This window comes from Brassica napus, chromosome A2, assembly GCF_020379485.1.
Source record: "Brassica napus cultivar Da-Ae chromosome A2, Da-Ae, whole genome shotgun sequence".
Taxonomy (NCBI): domain Eukaryota; kingdom Viridiplantae; phylum Streptophyta; class Magnoliopsida; order Brassicales; family Brassicaceae; genus Brassica; species Brassica napus.
Genome location: NC_063435.1, coordinates 7,824,335 through 7,845,643, shown reverse-complemented (window position 1 = coordinate 7,845,643; position 21,309 = coordinate 7,824,335). Strand labels below are relative to the sequence as shown.

The window sequence follows — 21,309 nt, the reverse complement described above, 5'->3', positions numbered from 1 at the left end:
TTAAGAAACATTAATTGAAAATATTGGAATTACTTCAATATTATTGGTGATGGTTATTAGAAAATATATAGTAAAATAAAAAATAAATTCTGTTATAAGCATTCAATATATTCGTAATATGTGTAAATATTTTTGAAAAAAAAATTCTGGAAACGAAGGAAGTACTGTTAGTACAAGGTATAATTTTGACACATATTGATGTTTACATGTTTTTGTAACACCAGATGATAAGTCTCAAAAGCATCAAGCACGTGTTTTATTTTTAATTTATGCAGCTTTTTTTATTAGGTGAGCAATTAACGTAGACACAAAGTGTGGCTCTAAACAAGAGCCACACTTGTTGTAAAAATGTTTTTTTAGTTGAATAAATTTAATATTCTTTCAAAAAAGAAATATAAAATCATTAATATTAAGTCACAATGTAGTATTTTCTTAAAAGAAATTTGACATTTTGTAAAATTCAGATTTTTATTAGTATATAATAATATATGAGGGTATATTTTAAATAGAATTTATTTGACTATGTGTCACCAAAGAAGACAATTGTGTTCACAGATTTAAAAATAAGTTCAAAGTTAAGCATGCCTAATTTGAAATAGTGAAGTTATAATAAAGTGAATTGGTATACTATACAAGTGAAGTCAAAACAAGGAAAACAATCAAGTGATAATGCTTGAAGTCTGAAGCGTCGAACACGGTTGATCCATGGGCTTAGAGAGAGCAGTATTGGCACACGGAGGCGCATAAAGAAGCTCTACTAAATTGTTCTCCCTCCGTTTTGAAATATCTATACTAATAAAGTTGAGTTTTCTCTCACCTCAGGCCGCCACGTCAGCAGGGAGGGAGGAGCAATTTCTTCCACGTGTCAAAGCTCTCAGATGCGCGTTTTGCTTCTTTCTTTTTTGGTTATTAATGGACTTTTTGGACTTTATTTGTAATTGAAAATGTTGATTATCCAGCCCAATATAGAGAGTCAAATGAAGTCGACATTCCTTCTGGGGTTTCTTGCCTCCTGCAGAATCCGGGGAAGCTTAACCGTTAATAGAGCTTCTGAGATTCTTAGAGAGACTTCCCTTGGTCCGTAAATTGGCGCATCTGTGACTGTTCCCGTCGTTTCGTTGTTGCTTCTTCTCCTCACATGCGTTACAAGCCGCATTGATTCGTCATTAAGGAGATCTTAACTCTTGCGACCCACTGCAACCACAATCACTCAATCAATGAGTCTTATCCCTCTTCCAGTAGGTGGATCTCCACCTATAAAAAGGTAAGGCCCCATCCCTTGAAAATAATCGTCACAGTTTCAGTACAATTCATTTGTTTCATGTTTTCTGTCATGATTCATAAGGAAAATCGCCGGCCAGCTAACTCGAATATGCTTTTAAAGAGAACATATCTCGCTCCTCCACCTTCTAAGAGCATAACGACCTCTCCGGGTCAGCTTTTATCCATAAGAGGAAGCATATCAGCGAGTCCAGAAGAGAAGGAAAGCACATGGGTGATGGGTATTACGCGTAAGAGCTACACCACGTTGAAGATCTGAAGAAAATTTATGTAGACGCAGTTTCAGCCATTAATGGCGGCGGAGGGAAATCACTTGGTGGCTGAGGAGGGACCATGACATCACTTGGCGGTGGTGGTGGTCGGCGTTGGGTTTGTAACGGGTGCCTGCACCTCATGTCATGTCTCCGATGACACCGAGCGGTTTCAGTTTATCAACATCATAAGAAAAAGTCTGTTGGTGCTCATATCACACGTGTCATTGAACTCTTATTTGAGGTTTGGCTTCTTTCTTTCAGCCTTTGTTTGTGATAATTTTATATCATTCATATATGAGAAGTTGAATTTGATTTGGTTATTGCAGACAAGGCAAACCTTTACACCAGATCAAATAAACGAAAACTGTTATGTTATTATGCTTGCCAACAAGGCTGTTCTTGATAGTTTGAGGAACAATGATGAGAGGAGGTTCTCTTACAAGGTATAACCTTTACGTTTGATTAAAGTTGCTTTCTCTTTTTGAACAACAATACTCCTGCTGTAACATGCTAAGCACGATGTCAAAGATAAGAAGTAGCTTCTCGGACTGGTTATGAATTATCCTGCTGGGATTGCAGCAGTTGATCTGAAAGATGCTTACCTGAATGTCATGCAGGATTTACATGTTTGCTTTTTCTTATACAATTGGTCGGGACAAAGATAATGTTAAGTGTTTGATCACCTTAAATCCAGTTGGTTTTGGCTGGAAAAGAACTTATCTCAAGTTGTGTATTTATATGGATATATATAGTTTGGTTCTTGATTGTGTTTGTATTATGCGGGCTCTGAGAGCTTCGAAACGCTGATTCACAAGATGATATTGTGTACCCTACGTCCCTGACGACTTCAACCTCAGGTCGAGGTTGATGACGAGTTCAAATCTCTGCTCGGAGACATAGACACCCCACGGACCTGCTTGACGTGGAGAAGGAGCTGCTTAAGATTATTTGTGTGACCAATCCTTTGTGAACGTTTAGAGTTTTAACCGGTGATAATGTGTGTTGAAAACAGGATGATAAATCAGGAACCATTACTGAAGTACTGGCTGAAGATGGAAAACTAGCCAGCGTTGATACGGTATAGATATATTTATCTCTAACTCTCTGTCTCCTATCGGCTGATCCCAGTTTTCTTATTTGATTTTTGTTTTGAAATACTCTCTTATTATTTATCTTCTCATCAGGGACATCGTTACAAAAACTTGGATCAAGAGAGAAATAGTAAAAGAAGTAAGAAACGTTTGTGAAGCAGAAGCTAGAAGGTAAGATGAGGTTAATGATAAATCACAATTGGAACATATCAAACCACAGTGACAGGAAGGTTGTAGGGGAGTGACGATGTGATGGTAGGTCCACAGTAGCCAAAGTCAGCCTGTTAGAAGCAGCTTCTTGATCTAGACCAAGAAGGCGACACCTGATTTGGAATTGAACTTCCTTGACAAGAACATGTGCTGGTTTTAGAACAGAGGAATGAAGATGTGCATTCCTCTCCCTCCATAGAAATTATTAACTCCCTCAAAAATGAGCTTCAGAATGGGTTTACTCCCTGCAGCGTAACAAGTAACAACCACTGCAAGCCACGAGATCACATCATCAAGAGTTGAGGATGAACTGAAATGGTTCCTGATAAAGAAAGTTTGCAGCCTCTCTTTACCATCATGTAATAAACTCAGTCAGGTTGGTTTGGTTTCAATTTCCCATGTTTTCTTCTGAACTTTCTTTTGGGAATCATGTAATATATCAGTATGCATTAAGAAAATAATTTACTTTGTAGTATGTAACATATGGAAGAAATGTTAGATCAAACGCATTGGGAATCATGGAATCATGTAAAATAATTTCTCTGTATAATTTTCCTTTGGTAAGAATTGTTAGATCAAACGCAACCAATGTAACATATAAGCATTCTAACCTAAGAGGCTAAGAAAAATCGGTTATCAGAAACGAAACAACCCACCAAAAACTATAATATATTTTTAAGAATCTGATCATCAACAAGAAGTTAAATAATTACACTAACCATTAAACTTCTGAAAAAAATAAGCTGATAGACAAAGTCCTAAACAATGAGAGGGAACAAATAGGTACCACAACATCATTATAACTTAACTGAATTTTTTTTTGAAACACAACTTAAGTGAATATTATCCAAAATATCAACTTGAACAAGACAAGCTCGCCTATTCCAAGATTCCTCTACGCTCATTCTAACAGAAGATTATAACGTATGTATGTACCAATAAAAAATTTGATCCGTTATATGCATATATATACATATATTTTGAAAAATTGTATATAAGTTATTTAAATATTATATTTTATATAAGTTTTACAGTATTTTATTTATTGAATTATTAAGTTATTTATTAGAATTTTAAAAAGTAAATAAATTTTATTTTTGTAAAAAATATTATTATTTATATTATTTTTAGATTTTTATTTATTTTTTAATTTTTATATATTTTTACGGATCGAATCGGATATCTGGTCAATCTAAAAATTTCTGAATGGCTACGAATCGAATCGAAACAAATAATTGATTATTCGGACAAAACGAATCAGATCACCAAAAATATTTCTTAAAACCCGGATATCCGATTTGTACCCACTCATATTTTGAATATGTAAATTATATGTATATATATATATATAAATGTTAATCAAATTTAATAATATATATATAATATAATATAATATATCATTTAAAGGAAAAGGTAGCCGTTAAAACATATATATATCAAAGACGACCCTTCGTTAGGCTCCTATGTTCGACCAGTCCACTTTTCCCCATTACCTGCAGATTAGTTTTTTTATCACATAAATTTTTCAGCATGCCGTTTGCTTAATTTTTTAATGTTATAATTTCTTCTTCATTTTTAATTTTGATTGGAGATAAAGTACAGAACAATTTAAGTATTATTTTTTCTGCATTGGTACTGCATTTAGATTGCTATTCCTGGTGCTGTAATTTAGTTTCCGAGAAGTCATACCACTAATGCATCCTTCTTTCAAACCTTTGTCACCATTGTTGTCCTCATCATGATCTTTATTATATTTAATTTAAAATAATTTTCAATTTTTTTATAAAATTAAATATAAACTCACCCGCCCGTAGGGCGGGCAAACCACTAGTAAGATATATAGAAGAGTTTTTATGTTTCAATATGTAGGATATTCTCATATTTCTAAATAACTTTAAGTTTATCAAAAATTATATAACCAATCAAATTTAATAGTTCTATTTTGTACTTAGGTGAATAGTTTTTAATTTAAAATTTTAATAATAGTTTTTAGGTAAAAAATAAATTTCTTAATAAGTGTGTTTTACCTAAAACATCTTATATTTAGAAACAGAAAGAGTATTTATTAGCTGTCTTAACGACGGAGAGTAATGATATATATATATATATATATATATATTTGGTGTACAACAAGAACGTTACGCTATGCGAGTGGATGATTATAATATCTTGGTTTCTAGTATATTGAAAATCTTTAACTAAATTATTTAGTTATTTATATCATTAATTTTAATGCACATATCTTTTTGGTTATTTGTCTAGGACTTTTTTAAGATTAAACATATTTGAATTGGAATAATGGAAGGATCATTGATAAATAGGAGAGTTATTTACGATAACTATGGAAAACATCGTAGGGGTGATTATAAAATTAGAAAACACGTATTTCAAAACTCTTTTAAATTAACACTTCTCACCGTTAGAGAGGGTGAACAGATGGGAGAAGCGGACATGGACGTTTCCCATTTTGTGCTAAATAAAAAATAGGATCAAAGTTAAGGAGACATCTATTCTATTAAATCAACATCATGACTAATTGATAAATAATTAATCCAATTATATTTTTTCCATGTAACCTACTTAAAAAATAAACCAAATATTTTGTAACTGCATCTAAATAAAGCAAAATAAACAAATTATACAACGGTAATTACCTTTTTATTAATCAACATATAATTAGTAACTTTCATCCCAAAATTTTCGGTATCACACATATATATTACCGACGTTTTTTTTTTTAAATGTATTACAGACAGTTATATATATATATATATTAACAAATATTCCTTCTTTTTTTGGGTTTATATCAAACATGAATTGTATATTACTGACAGTTATATATATATAATAATAACAAATATCCTTTTTTGGGTTTATATCAAATGTGAATTGTTAACCTATATAATCTTAGATTAAAATTAACTTTGATATATTTTTAAAAAATCATTTTCACACTACAACAACATAATTTACATCTCAGCCCATGAAGTTATGATTTATTCATCGAGACATTAATTTATTCATATTCTGAATGTTTTACACAAACTTTAAGCTTATCAATTTACAAAACAAATGATGTTAGAATAGGTTTTTAACGGGTTTTAAATGAATTTTTAATAGAAATAAATATTTGCTTAAGCTCATTTATTTTAATAGATTTTAAATGGGTTACTCTGTTAAAAATTATTTTTTAAATGTGATTTTACTTAAATTTAGTGAAGAATATATTTAAAAAAAAATTAAACATTTTTCAAAAATTTTGTTTTTCTTTTTTTCCAAAAGATCTTTCCCCCACTTATTTTTTTAAGAAAACATTTTTGAAACTTAAATTCAAATATACATTCAAAATTTGAAATATTTTATATAAAACTAAAATGGGTCTAAATTCAAACATCTTGATTTTAAATAAAGCTAAAATATAATTCAAGTTAATTTCAAATGGGTCTAAATGATTTTACATTAGTCAATGTAATTATTGACGATGCAAACTGATAACTCTATTAGATCTTAAAATAAATCTAAAAGGGTTGAGAGTTAAAATGAAGTTAATATAAATAAAATGGAATTGAGTGGAATGTATTTAATCATTTGCATCTCTCTAACAAATTTTTTTGTGATTATTTAATTTTTGTAATTTAAAATATTATGCACATTTAAAACGCAGATCAACATCGTCACATCTTTTCCAATAATTTCATTTGGATATAAGGAAAAATAATAATAAGAGAAATAGCAAAATTTTAAAACGAACGAACATATTATCATTTGGTTTTTGGTGCAGGTCGGATTTGATATTGGTTTTCCAGATATAGCACTTTAAAACCCGTTCGATTATATAATACATGTCTAATCGGGTCTGAGATTCTGATTTTTTAGATAAATTTTGAGTCAATTTTTGGGTAAGAATATTCTTAATTAATTACGTTAATAACTCGAAATTCTAATAAATTCAATAAAATATATCCTGGTTTTATTTAAATCTGATTACATATTTTAAATCCTATTGCCTATATTTACGTATCATTCTGAAACATGATTACCTATTCAATAATCAAAATTGTTTTCATTAGAACAAAGAGGCATATAATAATTTTCAATAATATAACTTTTTTTGTAATATTTAAATGTTGATACACAAGCAAAAATGTAAATTTACATCAAATAAATTTGGTTTGTTTTGAAAATAAATCCGTGCTTTAAAAGCGCGGATCAAAATTTAGTCTATAATTAAATTCCAGATTATCATTTTATAATTTCCTAAGTAATTCTGCATAATAGTACGATTTATTAGAAGTTGCTACTTAAATGATATAAAAAGCATAAGTGATTCTGCATAACACCTTACCCATTTCCAAAATACCCTAGTAGTCAACTCGCTCTTCAATAAAAATCCCTCTAACCCATCATTAATCAAAATTCATTGCACTTCTTTTTTCTTAGGAAAAAAAAATCAAAACTCTTAGTCTCCGTTATATATATTTCTTTTCCAGAAAACCTACTCATTCAATCTTAAGAAACTCTTTCAAGAGTTGCCCAAAAAAAAAAAGAAACTCTTTCAAGAAATGCATCCAGGGAATCTATGGGGCGGGAGGCTCGACGCCATAGACAGCGACCGAGCCGAGGCTGAGGAGGAAGAGCGGCGGAGGAACATGACGGAGTGGGACAGAGGAGCCCTCCATTCGCAGCAACTATCTGCCGAACATCAGAGGAATCAATTGGACGAGACGCAACAAGGCTGGTTACTTGCACCACAAGATAGCTGGAAAAAGAAGAGAAAGAAGTATGTAAACCTAGGTTGTATTTCCGTTAGCCGAACGGTTTTTATGTGGACCGTTGGATCTATCGTCGTCTTGTTCCTCGTCGTTGCTCTTCCGATCATCATCGTTAAGTCGTTGCCTCGTCATAAGTCTACACCTCCTCCTCCAGATAATTACACTATTGCCATCCATAAGGCTATTCAGTTTTTCGACGCCCAGAAATGTAAGTCTTCATTATTGTATCTTAATTTTCCAACTTTATAATGTGTCAATTTCACCTTCCCCCCCCCTCCCATAAATAGGTTAAACTATAAACTCAACAAGATGACAAGAATCGGTTTTATTTAATTGTTCAAACTAAAGAGATGACAGGGGTTCTGATCTGACATCGAAATTTATTTAGATCTTTTATGGTGTTATATAGTGTATATATATATATATATACACAATTTATTGAATAATTCTTAGGATTCCATTCAGTTCTATAAAAACATCTATAGACATGATTTGCTATAAAGGTACTGTAAATCCTTTATCAAAAAAATAAAAAATAAAGGTAATGCCTAATAAATTATACTAATAAAGAATAAATAAATGTTCTCGAATGTCTTAAATATGAATATTTGTAAATTCAGAAAAATAAAAAGACTTAAAATATCAAAAAAAAAATTGAACTCTTGCTGATTAATTCAGTATAATAAAATAATGTATATACGATGCGGTGTAGTTTTCAACTAATTACGACTGATAAAAAAAGTCAAGAATTCATTGCGAGGAAACTCTGAATAGTTCCAAGTTCACAATCGTATTAATTAATTTATTAAAGGATAAATCGTAGAAAAAAGAACATTGTTAGGTAGTGATAAGCTTTCAAAAGATTATTACATAATTACGTTGACATTCCGTTAATACTTAAATCTTATTAACACGTTTATCCGACTAATTACTTGTAACGTCGCATTTTCCCATTTTGTTCTTGTGAGCTGGCTTTTGCTAATGCTCACATCTTCTTTTGGCTTTCCAAGGACTAGAATGCTTAACGCGGTTTTAATATTTGAGAAAAAAAGAAATTCATAACGAAACAAAAAAAATTTTTTGTTAAAAAACAAAAAGAAAAGAAACGTATTTTTCAATTCGAATTGTCTTAATTTATATTTAAAGAGATAAAGCTCAAACAATATTCACACCAAATGATCACAAAAACTAAAGCAAGTTAAAGGAATCACTTGATTATAGTAGCAAAAATAACAAGGATTTGGTCGGTGATTGAATATAGAAAATCTAATTATAGATGATATAGAAAAACAAGAATGATGAATAATGAAAACATCATGCAGCGGGTAAATTGCCGAAGAACAATCGAGTATCATGGAGAGGAAATTCGGGGCTGAAGGATGGATTGCCAGACGTGGTTGGAGGATTGGTGGGAGGGTACTACGACGGTGGAAGTAACACCAAGTTCCATTTTCCGATGGCATTCTCAATGACAATGCTAAGTTGGAGTCTTATTGAGTATAGTCAAAAATTCAAAGCCATCAATGAATATGATCACATGAGAGATGTTCTCAAATGGGGAACTGACTATCTGCTTCTCACTTTCAACAATTCTGCAACTCGCCTTGATCATATCTACGCTCAGGTTTTTGTTCTCCTACTTTGTTTCTTCATTTCGTTTGATTACGTAGTTCATTTGCATAATCATTTCAATTTTTCTGTTAATTTTATTGGAAGAAAATCAACTCATTAGCTATATATTGTTTGATATTTGATACTTTGAAAACATAAATATAAACTGTTAGAAACTGTAAAATATGATTCAGTATAGGTCAGTTTGCTAAACAGCTTAGGTAAAAAACTATGTAATCAAAAAAATTACTTCCCAATTATATTAACTTTATAATTAATGTATTTCAATTCTTCCTTGCGCACCAAAAAAAACCTAAACCTAAACCATTTTGATCAAACCCCTGTTTCCATGACTTGTAGGTTGGTGGAGGACTAAGAGACTCAGAATCACCAGATGATATCTACTGTTGGCAAAGACCAGAAGACATGTCCTACGACCGTCCTGTAATCTCTTTAACTACCGCCACTGACCTCGGTGCAGAAGTCGCCTCCGCCTTAGCTGCCGCCTCAATCGTCTTCAACGACAAACCAACCTACGCCAAAAAGCTAAAGAAAGGAGCAGAAACTCTATGGCCTTTCTTTAGAAACAAGAACAGACGCAAGCGCTACTCAGACGGACAACCAATGATTCAAGCCTTCTACAACTCAACAAGTATGTTCGACGAACTTATGTGGGCTGGCGCGTGGCTTTACTACGCCACAGGGAACCAGACTTACATACAATTCGCCACAAACCCAAGCGTGCCTAAAACGGCTAAAGCTTTTGCTAATCAACCAGAATTGATGGTACCGAGCTGGAATAACAAATTGCCTGGGGCTATGTTGTTGATGACTCGGTACAGATTATTCTTGAATCCTGGTTTTCCTTATGAGAACATGCTCAGTAGGTACCATAACGCTACTGGTGTCACCATGTGTGCTTATCTAAAGCAGTACAACGTTTTTAACCGGACTTCAGGTGATTATTTACTTTCTTTGTGTGTCTCTCATGAAAATGATTTCACTTTTGAGAGATTTTGCAGGAGGGCTTATACAATTGAACATGGGGAAACCAAGACCACTGGAGTATGTGGCTCATGCTTCTTTCTTAGCTTCTTTGTTTGCGGATTATCTGAATTCAACTGGAGTTCCTGGATGGTATTGTGGCCCTACCTTTGTCTCGACTCAGGTTCTTAAGGATTTTGCTAAGTCTCAGGTAAGAATAAATCTTGTTTTCCACATTCATATTGCACACATGTTACCAATTTTTGCAGTTTATGTAGACACCTAAATAGAGGTTAAAACGGTTTTCTTAGTTATTACAATACCAGAAATTATTTATAAAATAAACCTTCAACTATGAGTTAGGTGTCAGAACAATTGTAAGCAAGAATGTTATTTCGTAAATCTGAAATGTAAACTAGACAAAAGTTGTAACAAAAGAAATCGTCAACTTTAACATAGTTCTTATACATTTGTCTCGCTATATAAAATCGCAAGATTATGATCTTGTTTCTTCCAAACATTATGGATACCAAAATACCGCTTGTGCAAGACAATCGTACAATATTATGAATTTGTTTCTTATTTTTAAAAAGTTATTGTTTGTACCTAATAATTTTTTTTTTGGTTTTGCATTTATTATCAGATTGATTACATTCTTGGAGATAACCCTTTAAAAATGAGCTATATTGTTGGGTTCGGCAAGAAATTCCCAAGACACGTTTACCACCGAGGAGCCACCATCCCAAACGACAAGAAGAGAAGAAGCTGTAGAGAAGGATTGAAGTATAGAGACACAAAAAATCCTAACCCAAACAATATCACAGGAGCTATGGTTGGTGGACCAAACAAATCCGATCAGTTCCATGACATACGAAGCAATTACAACGCGAGTGAGCCTACTATGTCCGGAAACGCAGGTATCGTGGCTGCTCTCATTTCATTAACCAGCAGTGGAGGCTACCAAATCGATAAGAATACAATGTTCAATGGTGTTCCTCCTCTTTACCCTCCTGCCCCACCACCCCCTAAAGCTTGGAAGCCTTAAGAACGATTCTTATATATTATTATGTTGCCGAGTTTAAGCTATATAATATTTTTAATTGACACTTTCAATAATTTTGTTTTTTCAATGTCGTTTACTCTTTAACATGCTCTTCTTTCAAGAAAGAGGATTTAATTTTTGGAAGAACCATTACGAGTTGTTTTGGTGATTCCATGGATTTATTTTAAGGCAGTTGAGATGAAGAACAAGTGTTTTAGTTCAGAAGATCGATGCAGAAGGAACTCTTGGTGATGTTTGAACTTCGATTGCCGGTGGTTCTACGGATGGTGTTTCAGGCACCGTGGGCACTTTATTATGCGTGTTAGAACTTAGATTAACACCTTCTTTTTTAAACACAGAACTGAGAACACGTGTTGACGTTTTCTTATCTCTTTAATTTGGGATTCGGTTGGGTTTAAATGTAAATGAATTGGGTTTATAAGTATTAGGACATGAAACAATATGTCATACGCTATTCACTTGTCCAGTGGCTAGAGATACGTGGTCTGCAGCAGGGTTGCCTCTTCCTGGGAGAGGGTTGTCTCAAAACTCTGTTTTACTAAATATGCATCACCTAATAGCTTGCACCAAAAGCAAAAACTGCCATACTCAACTCCAACGTTGTATTCCGTGGGTGGTCTGACATATTTGGAAAGCTCGTAGTGTTCTGGTTTTTGAAAAAACAAGAGTGGAACCTCCGCATCTATTCTGAGGAAAGCTGAAGAAGAATCCAAGATCTGGTTTGAACTAAACTATCCTGAAGCTACTCGGCCAGTTCCCAACCAAACTCAGAGCTCTATCACACCAATGTGGAAGGCACCAGTAGATGACATTTTAAAATGTAACATTGCTGCTTCCTGGTCGAAATCTTCTTGTATGAGTGGCGCCTCTTGGGTACTAAGGGATAGCAGGGGTAAAAGTCATAATGCATGGCAGGCGCTCCTATTCCTTTGTACAGTCCAGAGAATTAGCGGAACTTTGGGCCTTTTACTGGGCGATCGAGACTCGAGAGCATGAAATCTATGTGCATGGATAGGGTCATCTTTGAATCTTCCAATGAGCGCGCAAGAACTTGTATTCTAAATCCAAACTCAGGCCTTGGATCTTTGGAACTTGTTGGAAAAATTTGTGACATGGTTCAAAGGTTTCAAAGTTGGTCCTTGGATCATGTTATGGCCTCGAGGAATGTGATAGCTCAGCGAATTGCCAATAGTGTCACTACAGAACGCAGATACCAGTCCTACGTTGCTGCAGGTGGCCCTAACTGGTTGAAAGATCTGATTGCTTTTGAAGCAAGGAATGCAGCTTCTCGTCCTTGAATGGAAACACCACTGTCTCACCTCCACTAGTGAATTGAGCGGTTTGTTATGGTGTTTTGTCTCTTTAGACAACCATTTTATTTTTCTTTGTTTCACCTGCCTACTGGTATGGTTTTTCTTCCCCCATGATGTGGAACTATGTTTGAATTCTTGCCTGAATGGTTTAATAATACTCAACGTTGTAAAAAAAAGGTATTAGTGTATCACCATTGTACTGTCCTCTATCGGATTACCAACCAAAAAAATAAAGAAACTATTTTCGAAAAAGGGTTATAGCACATTTTTGTATTTATTTGTTGTATACAGTAAAAACTCTGTAAATTAACATTATCGAGACTATATTATTTTACTAATTTTTAAAATTAATAATTTATACAAAATTCATTTTATTATTTCTCTACTTTAGAGTATTTTTTTTAATAAAATAAGAAAATAGTTGATTTTACTGTCTACATACATTAATTATGTTTAGAAATTTGACTTTCATAACTTTTGGTATACATGAAATATGTTTCATAAATTTTTTATTTAGTTGTTACATATAATTTTACTAAATATTATTAAAATATATTAAAATTTTTGAGAAAAATATAGATGAATTCCATTGTAAGTATAAAAGAATCAATACAATATTTATTATATTTATATAAACTGTATATGTTATTAATTCATAATTTTATTGGAATCATATATTAATAGTAGAATTATCAAAAATATTTGACTAAATTATTATATTGATCAAATATTAATTTACACTAGATCTTGACCCGTGCTTCCGCAAGGGTATTTGTTTTTAATTTTTGTAAACGTTTAAAAATTAAATACATACATTATTGTACTAATTAAATTAAAAGATGCTAATTAATTAAATATAACTGAGTTAGTTTTATTATTCTAAAAATTTTAAACGATTTTGATTAATTTAATTTTTAATAAACCAATAAATTAGTCTGATCATTTAATCTATTTTATAGTTTTTTATGGATTGTAAAATTGACCTTTTGATTTTTTAAATAAATGAATGATTGCATATCTTCTAAATTTATTATGTAGCTAAATATTAGGCAATTTCATAACAATTTTTATGAAAATTGCTATTTATAAAGTCAATGGCATTGGATTGTAATTATTGAGGAAAACTTAGGGTTAAGATTTATTTGTACTTGAGTTTTAATAGTTTAGATAGTTGAATGACGTCAACCAAACTAAAAAACCACAACGGCCCACAAACACGAGAAACACTCGACTTACCTAACTCTCCCCTAATAAACAACCATATTTGAAACGCATTCTCCACCACAAACTCTGAATTTACGAACGACTTCTGGAGAAAAATGGAAGAAGTTGCAGTGGTGGAGAACAAGAAAGTTATACTAAAGAACTACGTAGATGGCATTCCTACGGAAACAGACATGGAACTGAAGATGGGAGACACAGTTGAGCTCAAGGCACCAAAAGGATCCTCTTGTTTCCTCGTCAAAAATCTCTACTTGTCTTGCGATCCTTACATGAGAGGTCGTATGCGCGATTTTCACGGCTCCTACCTCCCTCCTTTTCTCCCTGGTCAAGTATATTATTCAAACTCCATTTCACCTGACTTTTTCTGTTTTTTTTTCTGGGTATTGCATTGTGCTTCGCAACAAAAAAAAATGTATTTTTTTCGTAAATGAGATATTACGCCGACAATGTGTTCCATGTTATGTCTGAATGCCAGGCAGTTCATAAACTTTTTTTTTATTTTAAATTTTCTGTTTTTGGCAATTGAATCTGTGATTTTTGTTTAATACTTTTTGTGTGATTGTATACAGATCTGATGCCTTAGTTCATAAGATTTGTCTTTCTTTTCTTCTTTTTCAGAGAACAAGGCAACTGTCATTGTTCATCTCAAGTTTTTTTATTTTATTTTGACTCTAAACATGCTTTGATAACAGATTAGTTTTCTAATCTTGATGCAGCGAGTTGAAGGGTTTGGTGTAGCAAGGGTGATAGATTCTGATGATCCTAATTACACGCCCGGGGAGTTAATCTGCGGGATTACTGGTTGGGAAGAATACAGTTTGCTTCGTAGCTCAAATGAGCTACAGTTGCGAAAGATTCAGCTGGACGATGCCATTCCACTATCTTATCATCTTGGCCTTCTTGGTACGACCCATCTTCTGTTTTGGCAAAAGAGGAATCAATTGGGATCACACTTTTTTACAAGAGTCCAGTGTTTAAATGGTTTGTATAATTTTCAACTTTCTTTTGCAGGAATGGCTGGATTTACAGCGTATGCAGGGTTCTATGAGATATGCTCTCCGAAAAAAGGGGAGAGTGTTTTTGTGTCTGCAGCTTCAGGAGCAGTAGGACAACTTGTTGGTCAGCTAGCTAAGTTGAACGGCTGCTACGTTGTTGGGAGTGCTAGTAGTAAACAAAAGGTAATTGTTTATTAGTCTCTAAACTTATCTTCAATAACTCTTCTTACGTAAGAGGATGGTAGGTATGTAACTTGTATGGGACATGTTTCAGGTTGATCTTCTTAAAAACAAGCTTGGGTTTGATGAAGCATTTAACTACAAGGAAGAGGCTGATCTTGATGCTGCTTTGAAGAGGTACGTAAATACATTGTTACATTCAGCTCAAAAAGTTACTCTTCTTAATAGGTTGTCTCAGGAAGTTCACATTCCATGTCTCCTTATGGTCTCAACCAATGTTCAAGAAATCAATGGGTGGCCGTTAGGCGGTTTATATTAGATTTTTGATTAGGCAGGCACTAATCAGCTGAATTGTTTATTCTTATTAACAGGTATTTCCCGGAGGGAATCAATATCTACTTTGACAACGTGGGTGGATCCATGCTTGATGCAGCGCTCCTTAACATGAAGGTCCATGGTAGAATCGCGCTCTGTGGAATGGTGTCTTTACAAAGCCTCTCAAGCTCATCACAAGGAATCAACAACCTGTACAACGCGATCCCCAGACGACTAAGATTAGAAGGGTTCCTGCAAAGCGATTACGTCCATATTTTCCCGCAGTTCCTTGAACATGTCAAAGGATATTACAAGGAAGGGAAGATTGTGTACATCGAAGATATGTCAGAAGGCCTCGAGCTTGCTCCCGCTGCACTTGTCGGGTTGTTTTCTGGGAAAAATGTTGGTAAACAGGTGGTTCGGGTTGCTAATGAGTGATTAATCTTGGAAGTATATTGCAGTGCTACGTTCAGAACAGACATTTCACGAATAAAGCGGTTTTGTGCCTAACACTCCTTGCTGAAGAGATGATGAATGTTATTGTAGATTTTTAATGAGCTTGCTTTGCAAATAAACAAAATGGTACTTTCATATAGCATTAAAAATAATTACTCTCAAAATAGCACACAATTTTTTTTTAATCAAAATATCCGTCATTGAAAAGTTAAAAGGGAAATAATTTAACCACACGTTTGATACCACTTTTCAAATGACAATTATGTTCTTGCTTATAACTAAATAATTAATTATCTTTATTTATTTTTAAAAAATAAATAATTAAGCAACATTTCTAAGATCACAATAAAAAGATCTTGCGAAATCCGCCAGCTGAAGAAGTGTTTTATGAATGTGGTATACTAGATTCTAATGAGCTTACTTTGCAAATAAACATAACTAGATTTTGACCCGCGCAACCGCGCGGGTGTTTGTTTTTACTTTTTTTATACATAAATTACTATTTTTAAACATTAGTGATATTTTTTTAACATTAATCATATACTTAAATATTTATATAACTATTTCAAATAAAATAATTTTATAATTTACATGTTATAATTAATCATTTGGTTAAAACCGTATGTATTTTTACTTCTTATTATATATTTATCTTATTGTATTTGCATTTAGTTATTAAGCAAATTATTATATTCATGAGAAAATATATTTGAAAATTATTCTGTATTTAATTTATGCTAAATTCTGACCCGTGTTTCAAAGCTGTATTTTTTTTACTAATATTTTTATACTTATTCATTTTAGATAATATATTATTCTATATACAAAAGTCTAAGGTATGTTAATTTTTAGACATGTATTATAAGGTTTGTTAATTTTAAGCCGTTCTATCATCATATTATATTTTTAAAATAAATAATTTATATTTATGAAAATAAAATTTATAAATTTATCAATTGAATATACTTTTATCATATTTATTTAAGTATAATAATTGTATTTTAACATGATCATGACTATAAAGTGGGTAAAATAAGATATAATTTATTTATTTTTCATTTTATAAACGATAACTTAAAATATATTAAATTATTGTTAAAATTCTTTTACACAGATTTATTAGAATTTTTAAATATAATATATAAATATATATTATATTTAAAATGAAAATATATTATGATTAAAGTAGTTACAAAGATTTATATTATAAGCTTTAAAGAAATACATGTTAATTTTTATACATGTATTATATATTTTGCTTAATCCATCTTACCAACATATTAGATTTTATTTTTGAACATAAATATTTTATACTTATGAAAAATAAAATTTATAAAACTTAATACAGTTTTATTATACTTAGCTCAATATAATAATTTTCTTTTAATATGATTGATTATGATTATATAATATATAAAATATTACAGAATTTTTTATTTTTTATTTTATAAATGATTACTGAATTTATTAATGTATAATAATATTTCAAACTAATTTCGAAATTAGTGAAAAATATTTAAATATAATTTTGAAAATGAGGATCTTGTAAAAATCTTTTAAAACAGATTAGTTAGATTTTTTTTAAAAAATAAATATATTTATATATTATTTTAAAATAAAAAGATATCAAAAGATATTATGATTAAAGTATTTTAAAGATTCTATGTATTATTATTCTTAATAAAATACATTTAATAAGATTTTTAAGTGATGGTCCAAATAAAAAAAAATCACACATGAAAGAAGTCATGACTTCTGTTTTAATATATAAGATTATTCGTAGTGAATTGCGTGAAAATTGTGAAGTTAAATAAGCCATGCAGTTTGCAGGAAGAATCACCTAGTTTTAGTTTTTTTTTGGGGTCAAAACCTAGTTTTAGTTAAAAAAAATAGCGTTAATCGAAATCTCTGGTGCAACTATTACACTTGGAATTTAATCTCAGCGCCACAACCTCAGCATAGATATTTACTTGTTATCTCTCTCTTCCATTTCTAGAAGACTCAAACTTTCAGATCTCGCACTGCTCCGGCGTTGAGAGGCCGGACCCGCGTCCGGTGCACGTTAGCCTCGACGCCGGAGGCTCCCTCTCTTCCTCTTCTCCGTTTTCCCTTTGCTTCTCCGCTGTTCCGCCCTCCCTCTCGCCTTGCTAGTGGTTTCTGTGTCTGAGGCTTTCCTAGATGCGCCTTCGCTGCAGAGAAGATCCGTTCTGGTGCGAGTCCTTTAGCCATGGAGTCACGGCACGGTTGGCTTGGGTGGTGCTGTCGGAGGAGTCGGCGTTTAGGGTTTCGGAGGCGGTCCCTTAAGCTGCCTCTAGGGTTTGGCGGCGCGTGGAGGCGTGAGGCGAGCATCTACTTCAGATCTGAACTTTGGTCTTCGGGATCTGAGTTTCTTTGGGTTTGCGGTGTTGCGATGGAGACGACGGTTCTTGGCTCTATCCTTGGTGTCTTGGAAAGGGCGGGCCCAGTTTGTTCTCTGTCTTGGGAGTTTCGGAGCTCTCTTTAGCTCGTTAGCGCGCTTAGCCAAAGGCGGTGGTGTGTACCTCTGTTTCCGGTGGTGGCTCGTGGTAGTTCCGGTGGCGCGGTGTCGGTTCCGGTCGTCTATGGCCGTTCCGAGGCGTTGTTGCGACCTCCCTCCCTTTCCGCCTCTCTCTTCCTCGCTCGTGTTCATGTTTGACCTCTGGAACTTTGTCGACTGGTTTCGTTGGTCTCAGCTTGTGGTGTTCTTCGTTTGATTGCCTTGTTGTCACCAGGCGCAATCTTGACAGTGATAGGCTAATCGCTTTAGGTTCTCTAAGGCGGCGGTTGGCGATGATCATGAAGACTTCGTATAGTCTGCGGGTCCTTGTGTATCGTCGGTGGCTCCTTCCGGTGCGACAATCATCCCAGTGCTGTGACCTCCACTTGGTTGGTCATGGTAGAGTTGGCGCACTAGTGCTTTTTTGCAGGTCTTCAAGCGTTTTCATGTTCACGAGCAGCTGCTTACCCGTTCCCGACTTCTTGCATACCGTTCTTAGTTTGGAATCTTAGTGTCTCTATGCCATTGATCGGTTGGGCGTTCTTGGAGAATGTATAGCGGGTGATGGAGCGTTTTTAATGGGTTAGTGTTCTATCTCCCTTCTTCGATTACGTCTGCGCGTTATGGAGGTGAAAGTTACAAGCTTCGAGGAGATCATCGAGACCTAGTTACTCCGGAGACGACATGGGAATTCCCGGCATCCGAGGTAACGAGGAGAACCTCACCTTCCTGTGATCATCGCTTACGGTAGAGAACAGGAATCGATACCTAGTGTTTACTAAAAACAGATTAGCGGAATGTGCCGGGTTTAGTGGGCGGGCGAAGCTAGTTTTTGTAATACGTAGACTTGGGTATTTTTGTTTGAATCGAACTTGTAACCGTAACTATTTCCCGGTAAAGCGGGTCTTTTTATAATATAATTTAAAAAAAAAAAAACTATTACACTTGGAGAACAAATTGAAGCTCATGTGTTTTAAGAACGTACACAAAAAATTAAAACATATAAAAAATGTGAGTAAAACGGATAGTAAACTGAAAAGAGAAAGATTCAAAGTCTAAAAATTGAAATTACATTAGACGTAATCGAAATAACTCAGTCGATAACTTAATCTCATTTTCTCTTTTTGTCAGTACTTTCGATGTTCCTTTTCTGTTAGTAGTATTTGTCAGTAGAGAAAAGACTGAGTATTGCTTTGTTATGTAAGCCCAACGTAAATTAAAATGGCTTTACGTAAAACAAAACATCAACAAACCTGACCCGAGACTTGGCAACTCTTTTTTTTGCCATCACTCGCAACTTTAAATCAAAATTCCATGACTCTATAGTCTATACATTGGTGGGCTTATGACACGATATAACTATGGTTGAACGATCAAAGTCAGTATTCAATAATTACTAGTATATACATTTCATCCTGCACATGTACGCGTGTAATCACCTAGTTAGTAGTTATTCCCTAATACCTTCATCGTACTCGTACATGTATCGTAATATCTTCTCATAATAAGATTATGTAACCTATTATATATGGTATTAGAGCCTTCGGTTCTAAATACCTAACTTTATTTTCTAAGTTGTCATCTTCTTCATCTCTTTTGCAAAACCGCCAATCATATGAGGAAACCTATCATGACAAGTTTCTTGATTACATTCTGTTGATTTCAGCATTACTGTTTTATTCAACAAGCTTTTATGGTCATTTTACTTGCATGTCAGTGGACCGTAACATGCAATCATATTGTTTTTCTTTTATCTGTCAAAGCATTTTACAACGCGTTGTATATGCAATAACCTGGAATTTTACATTTTAACCGTAGAAATTTTAGACATTATATAGTAGATTTAGAAATAAAAGTTTGATTTGATAGCATTTTAGGATATTCATCTAATTATTTCCGTATCAAAAAGATAGAGCAAATTAACATTTTATATTAAATACCCTCAAGCTCGAACATCGAGATATAGTTCTCGGTATATTAATCTAATACGCATAATTGCTAATCTGCCACTAAGTACTATCGTCACTGTCACAGACAGAGAGATGTGTACATTGGAGAAGCGTGGTCGACTTTTCTTACTGAAGCTCACCGGCGACGGCGAACACCGTCTCAACCCTACCTTACTCGACAACCTCCGCTCCGCCATCACACAAATCCGTTCCGACCCATCGTCTTCACAATCGGTCCTCATCACAACCTCCGATGGAAAATTCTTCTCCAACGGCTACGATCTCGCCTTAGCCGCATCGGATCCTCCTCTCCGCGCTCTCATGGCCGCCAAACTCCGATCCTTGGTCGCCGATCTCATCTCTCTCCCTATGCCGACGATCGCCGCCGTAACCGGCCACGCCTCCGCCGCGGGATTCCTCCTCGCGATGAGTCACGACTATATACTGATGCGTCGCGACAGAGGGTTTCTGTATATGAGTGAGCTGGATATCGAGCTCGTGCTTCCTGCGTGGTTTGTGGCTATGATCCGGATGAAGGTTGCTTCTCCGGCGGCGAGAAGAGACGTGGCGTTGACGGCGGAGAAAATTACGGCGGATCGGGGTTTGGAGATGGGAATCGTGGATTCCAGGCATGGTAGTGCGGCGGAGACGGTTGAAGCCGCCGTAAAGTTGGGAGAGGAGATAGTTCGACGGGGAGCTGATGGACACGTGTACGGTAGGATGAGAGAGACTCTTTTAAGAGAGGTTCTCCATGCGATTGGTTCAAATGAGAGCGCTTCCAATGGAGTGCGAAACAGCGGATCTAAATTGTAGGTTGTTCAACCACGGATACGTTGTTTGTACGGAAAATAAAATTAAAATATTATAAATAGGGACCAAGGGAGATTTGCTAGTTTTTTTTTTTTTACACATTGCAGGTTTGTAATAGTAAAAGATAAAATAATGTAATAAACAAAATTTATTCTATTTAGATTTGAGATTTATGTAAACATTACAAATAGTTTTTATTTGGTTTGTTTACCGCTACAGGAAAAGGAAAAAACAAAAGAAAACTTGCCGAAATAGAATGAAAAAACACCGTTTTGACCCTTTAGTA

At 33.9% G+C, this 21,309-nt stretch overlaps 3 protein-coding genes and 1 long non-coding RNA gene across 6 annotated transcripts; all 4 read left to right on the top strand.

Annotated features, from left to right (window-relative positions):
* The first annotated feature begins 818 nt into the window (after positions 1-818).
* On the top strand, positions 819-3,421 carry LOC106352616. 3 transcript variants are annotated; one of them, XR_001271641.3, is made up of 5 exons: positions 836-1,264; positions 1,346-1,776; positions 1,862-1,978; positions 2,548-2,613; positions 2,720-3,421. It is a non-coding gene; the product is annotated as an uncharacterized LOC106352616 (long non-coding RNA). The 3 variants fall into 3 exon arrangements; XR_007322507.1 differs by having other exon boundaries at positions 819-1,264; positions 1,385-1,776; positions 1,862-2,613; XR_007322506.1 differs by having other exon boundaries at positions 830-1,264; positions 1,862-2,613.
* A 3,787-nt stretch (positions 3,422-7,208) lies between these two features.
* Positions 7,209-11,333, top strand: LOC106406787 (endoglucanase 7). Its single transcript, XM_048754776.1, has 5 exons — positions 7,209-7,816; positions 8,931-9,232; positions 9,580-10,177; positions 10,242-10,414; positions 10,847-11,333. The coding sequence occupies exons 1-5, from the start codon at positions 7,399-7,401 to the stop codon at positions 11,246-11,248; spliced, it is 1,893 nt and encodes a 630-aa protein (XP_048610733.1). The 5' UTR covers positions 7,209-7,398; the 3' UTR covers positions 11,249-11,333.
* A 2,471-nt stretch (positions 11,334-13,804) lies between these two features.
* On the top strand, positions 13,805-15,913 carry LOC106403544 (2-alkenal reductase (NADP(+)-dependent)-like). The gene is made up of 5 exons (XM_048754772.1): positions 13,805-14,132; positions 14,520-14,706; positions 14,815-14,981; positions 15,073-15,155; positions 15,350-15,913. Exons 1-5 carry the CDS (start codon positions 13,899-13,901, stop codon positions 15,729-15,731), a joined length of 1,053 nt encoding a protein of 350 aa, XP_048610729.1. The 5' UTR covers positions 13,805-13,898; the 3' UTR covers positions 15,732-15,913.
* A 4,191-nt stretch (positions 15,914-20,104) lies between these two features.
* LOC106402570 (enoyl-CoA delta isomerase 1, peroxisomal) lies at positions 20,105-21,207 on the top strand. Its single transcript, XM_048754771.1, has one exon. The coding sequence runs from the start codon at positions 20,307-20,309 to the stop codon at positions 21,024-21,026; it is 720 nt and encodes a 239-aa protein (XP_048610728.1). The 5' UTR covers positions 20,105-20,306; the 3' UTR covers positions 21,027-21,207.
* The last annotated feature ends 102 nt before the right edge of the window (positions 21,208-21,309 follow it).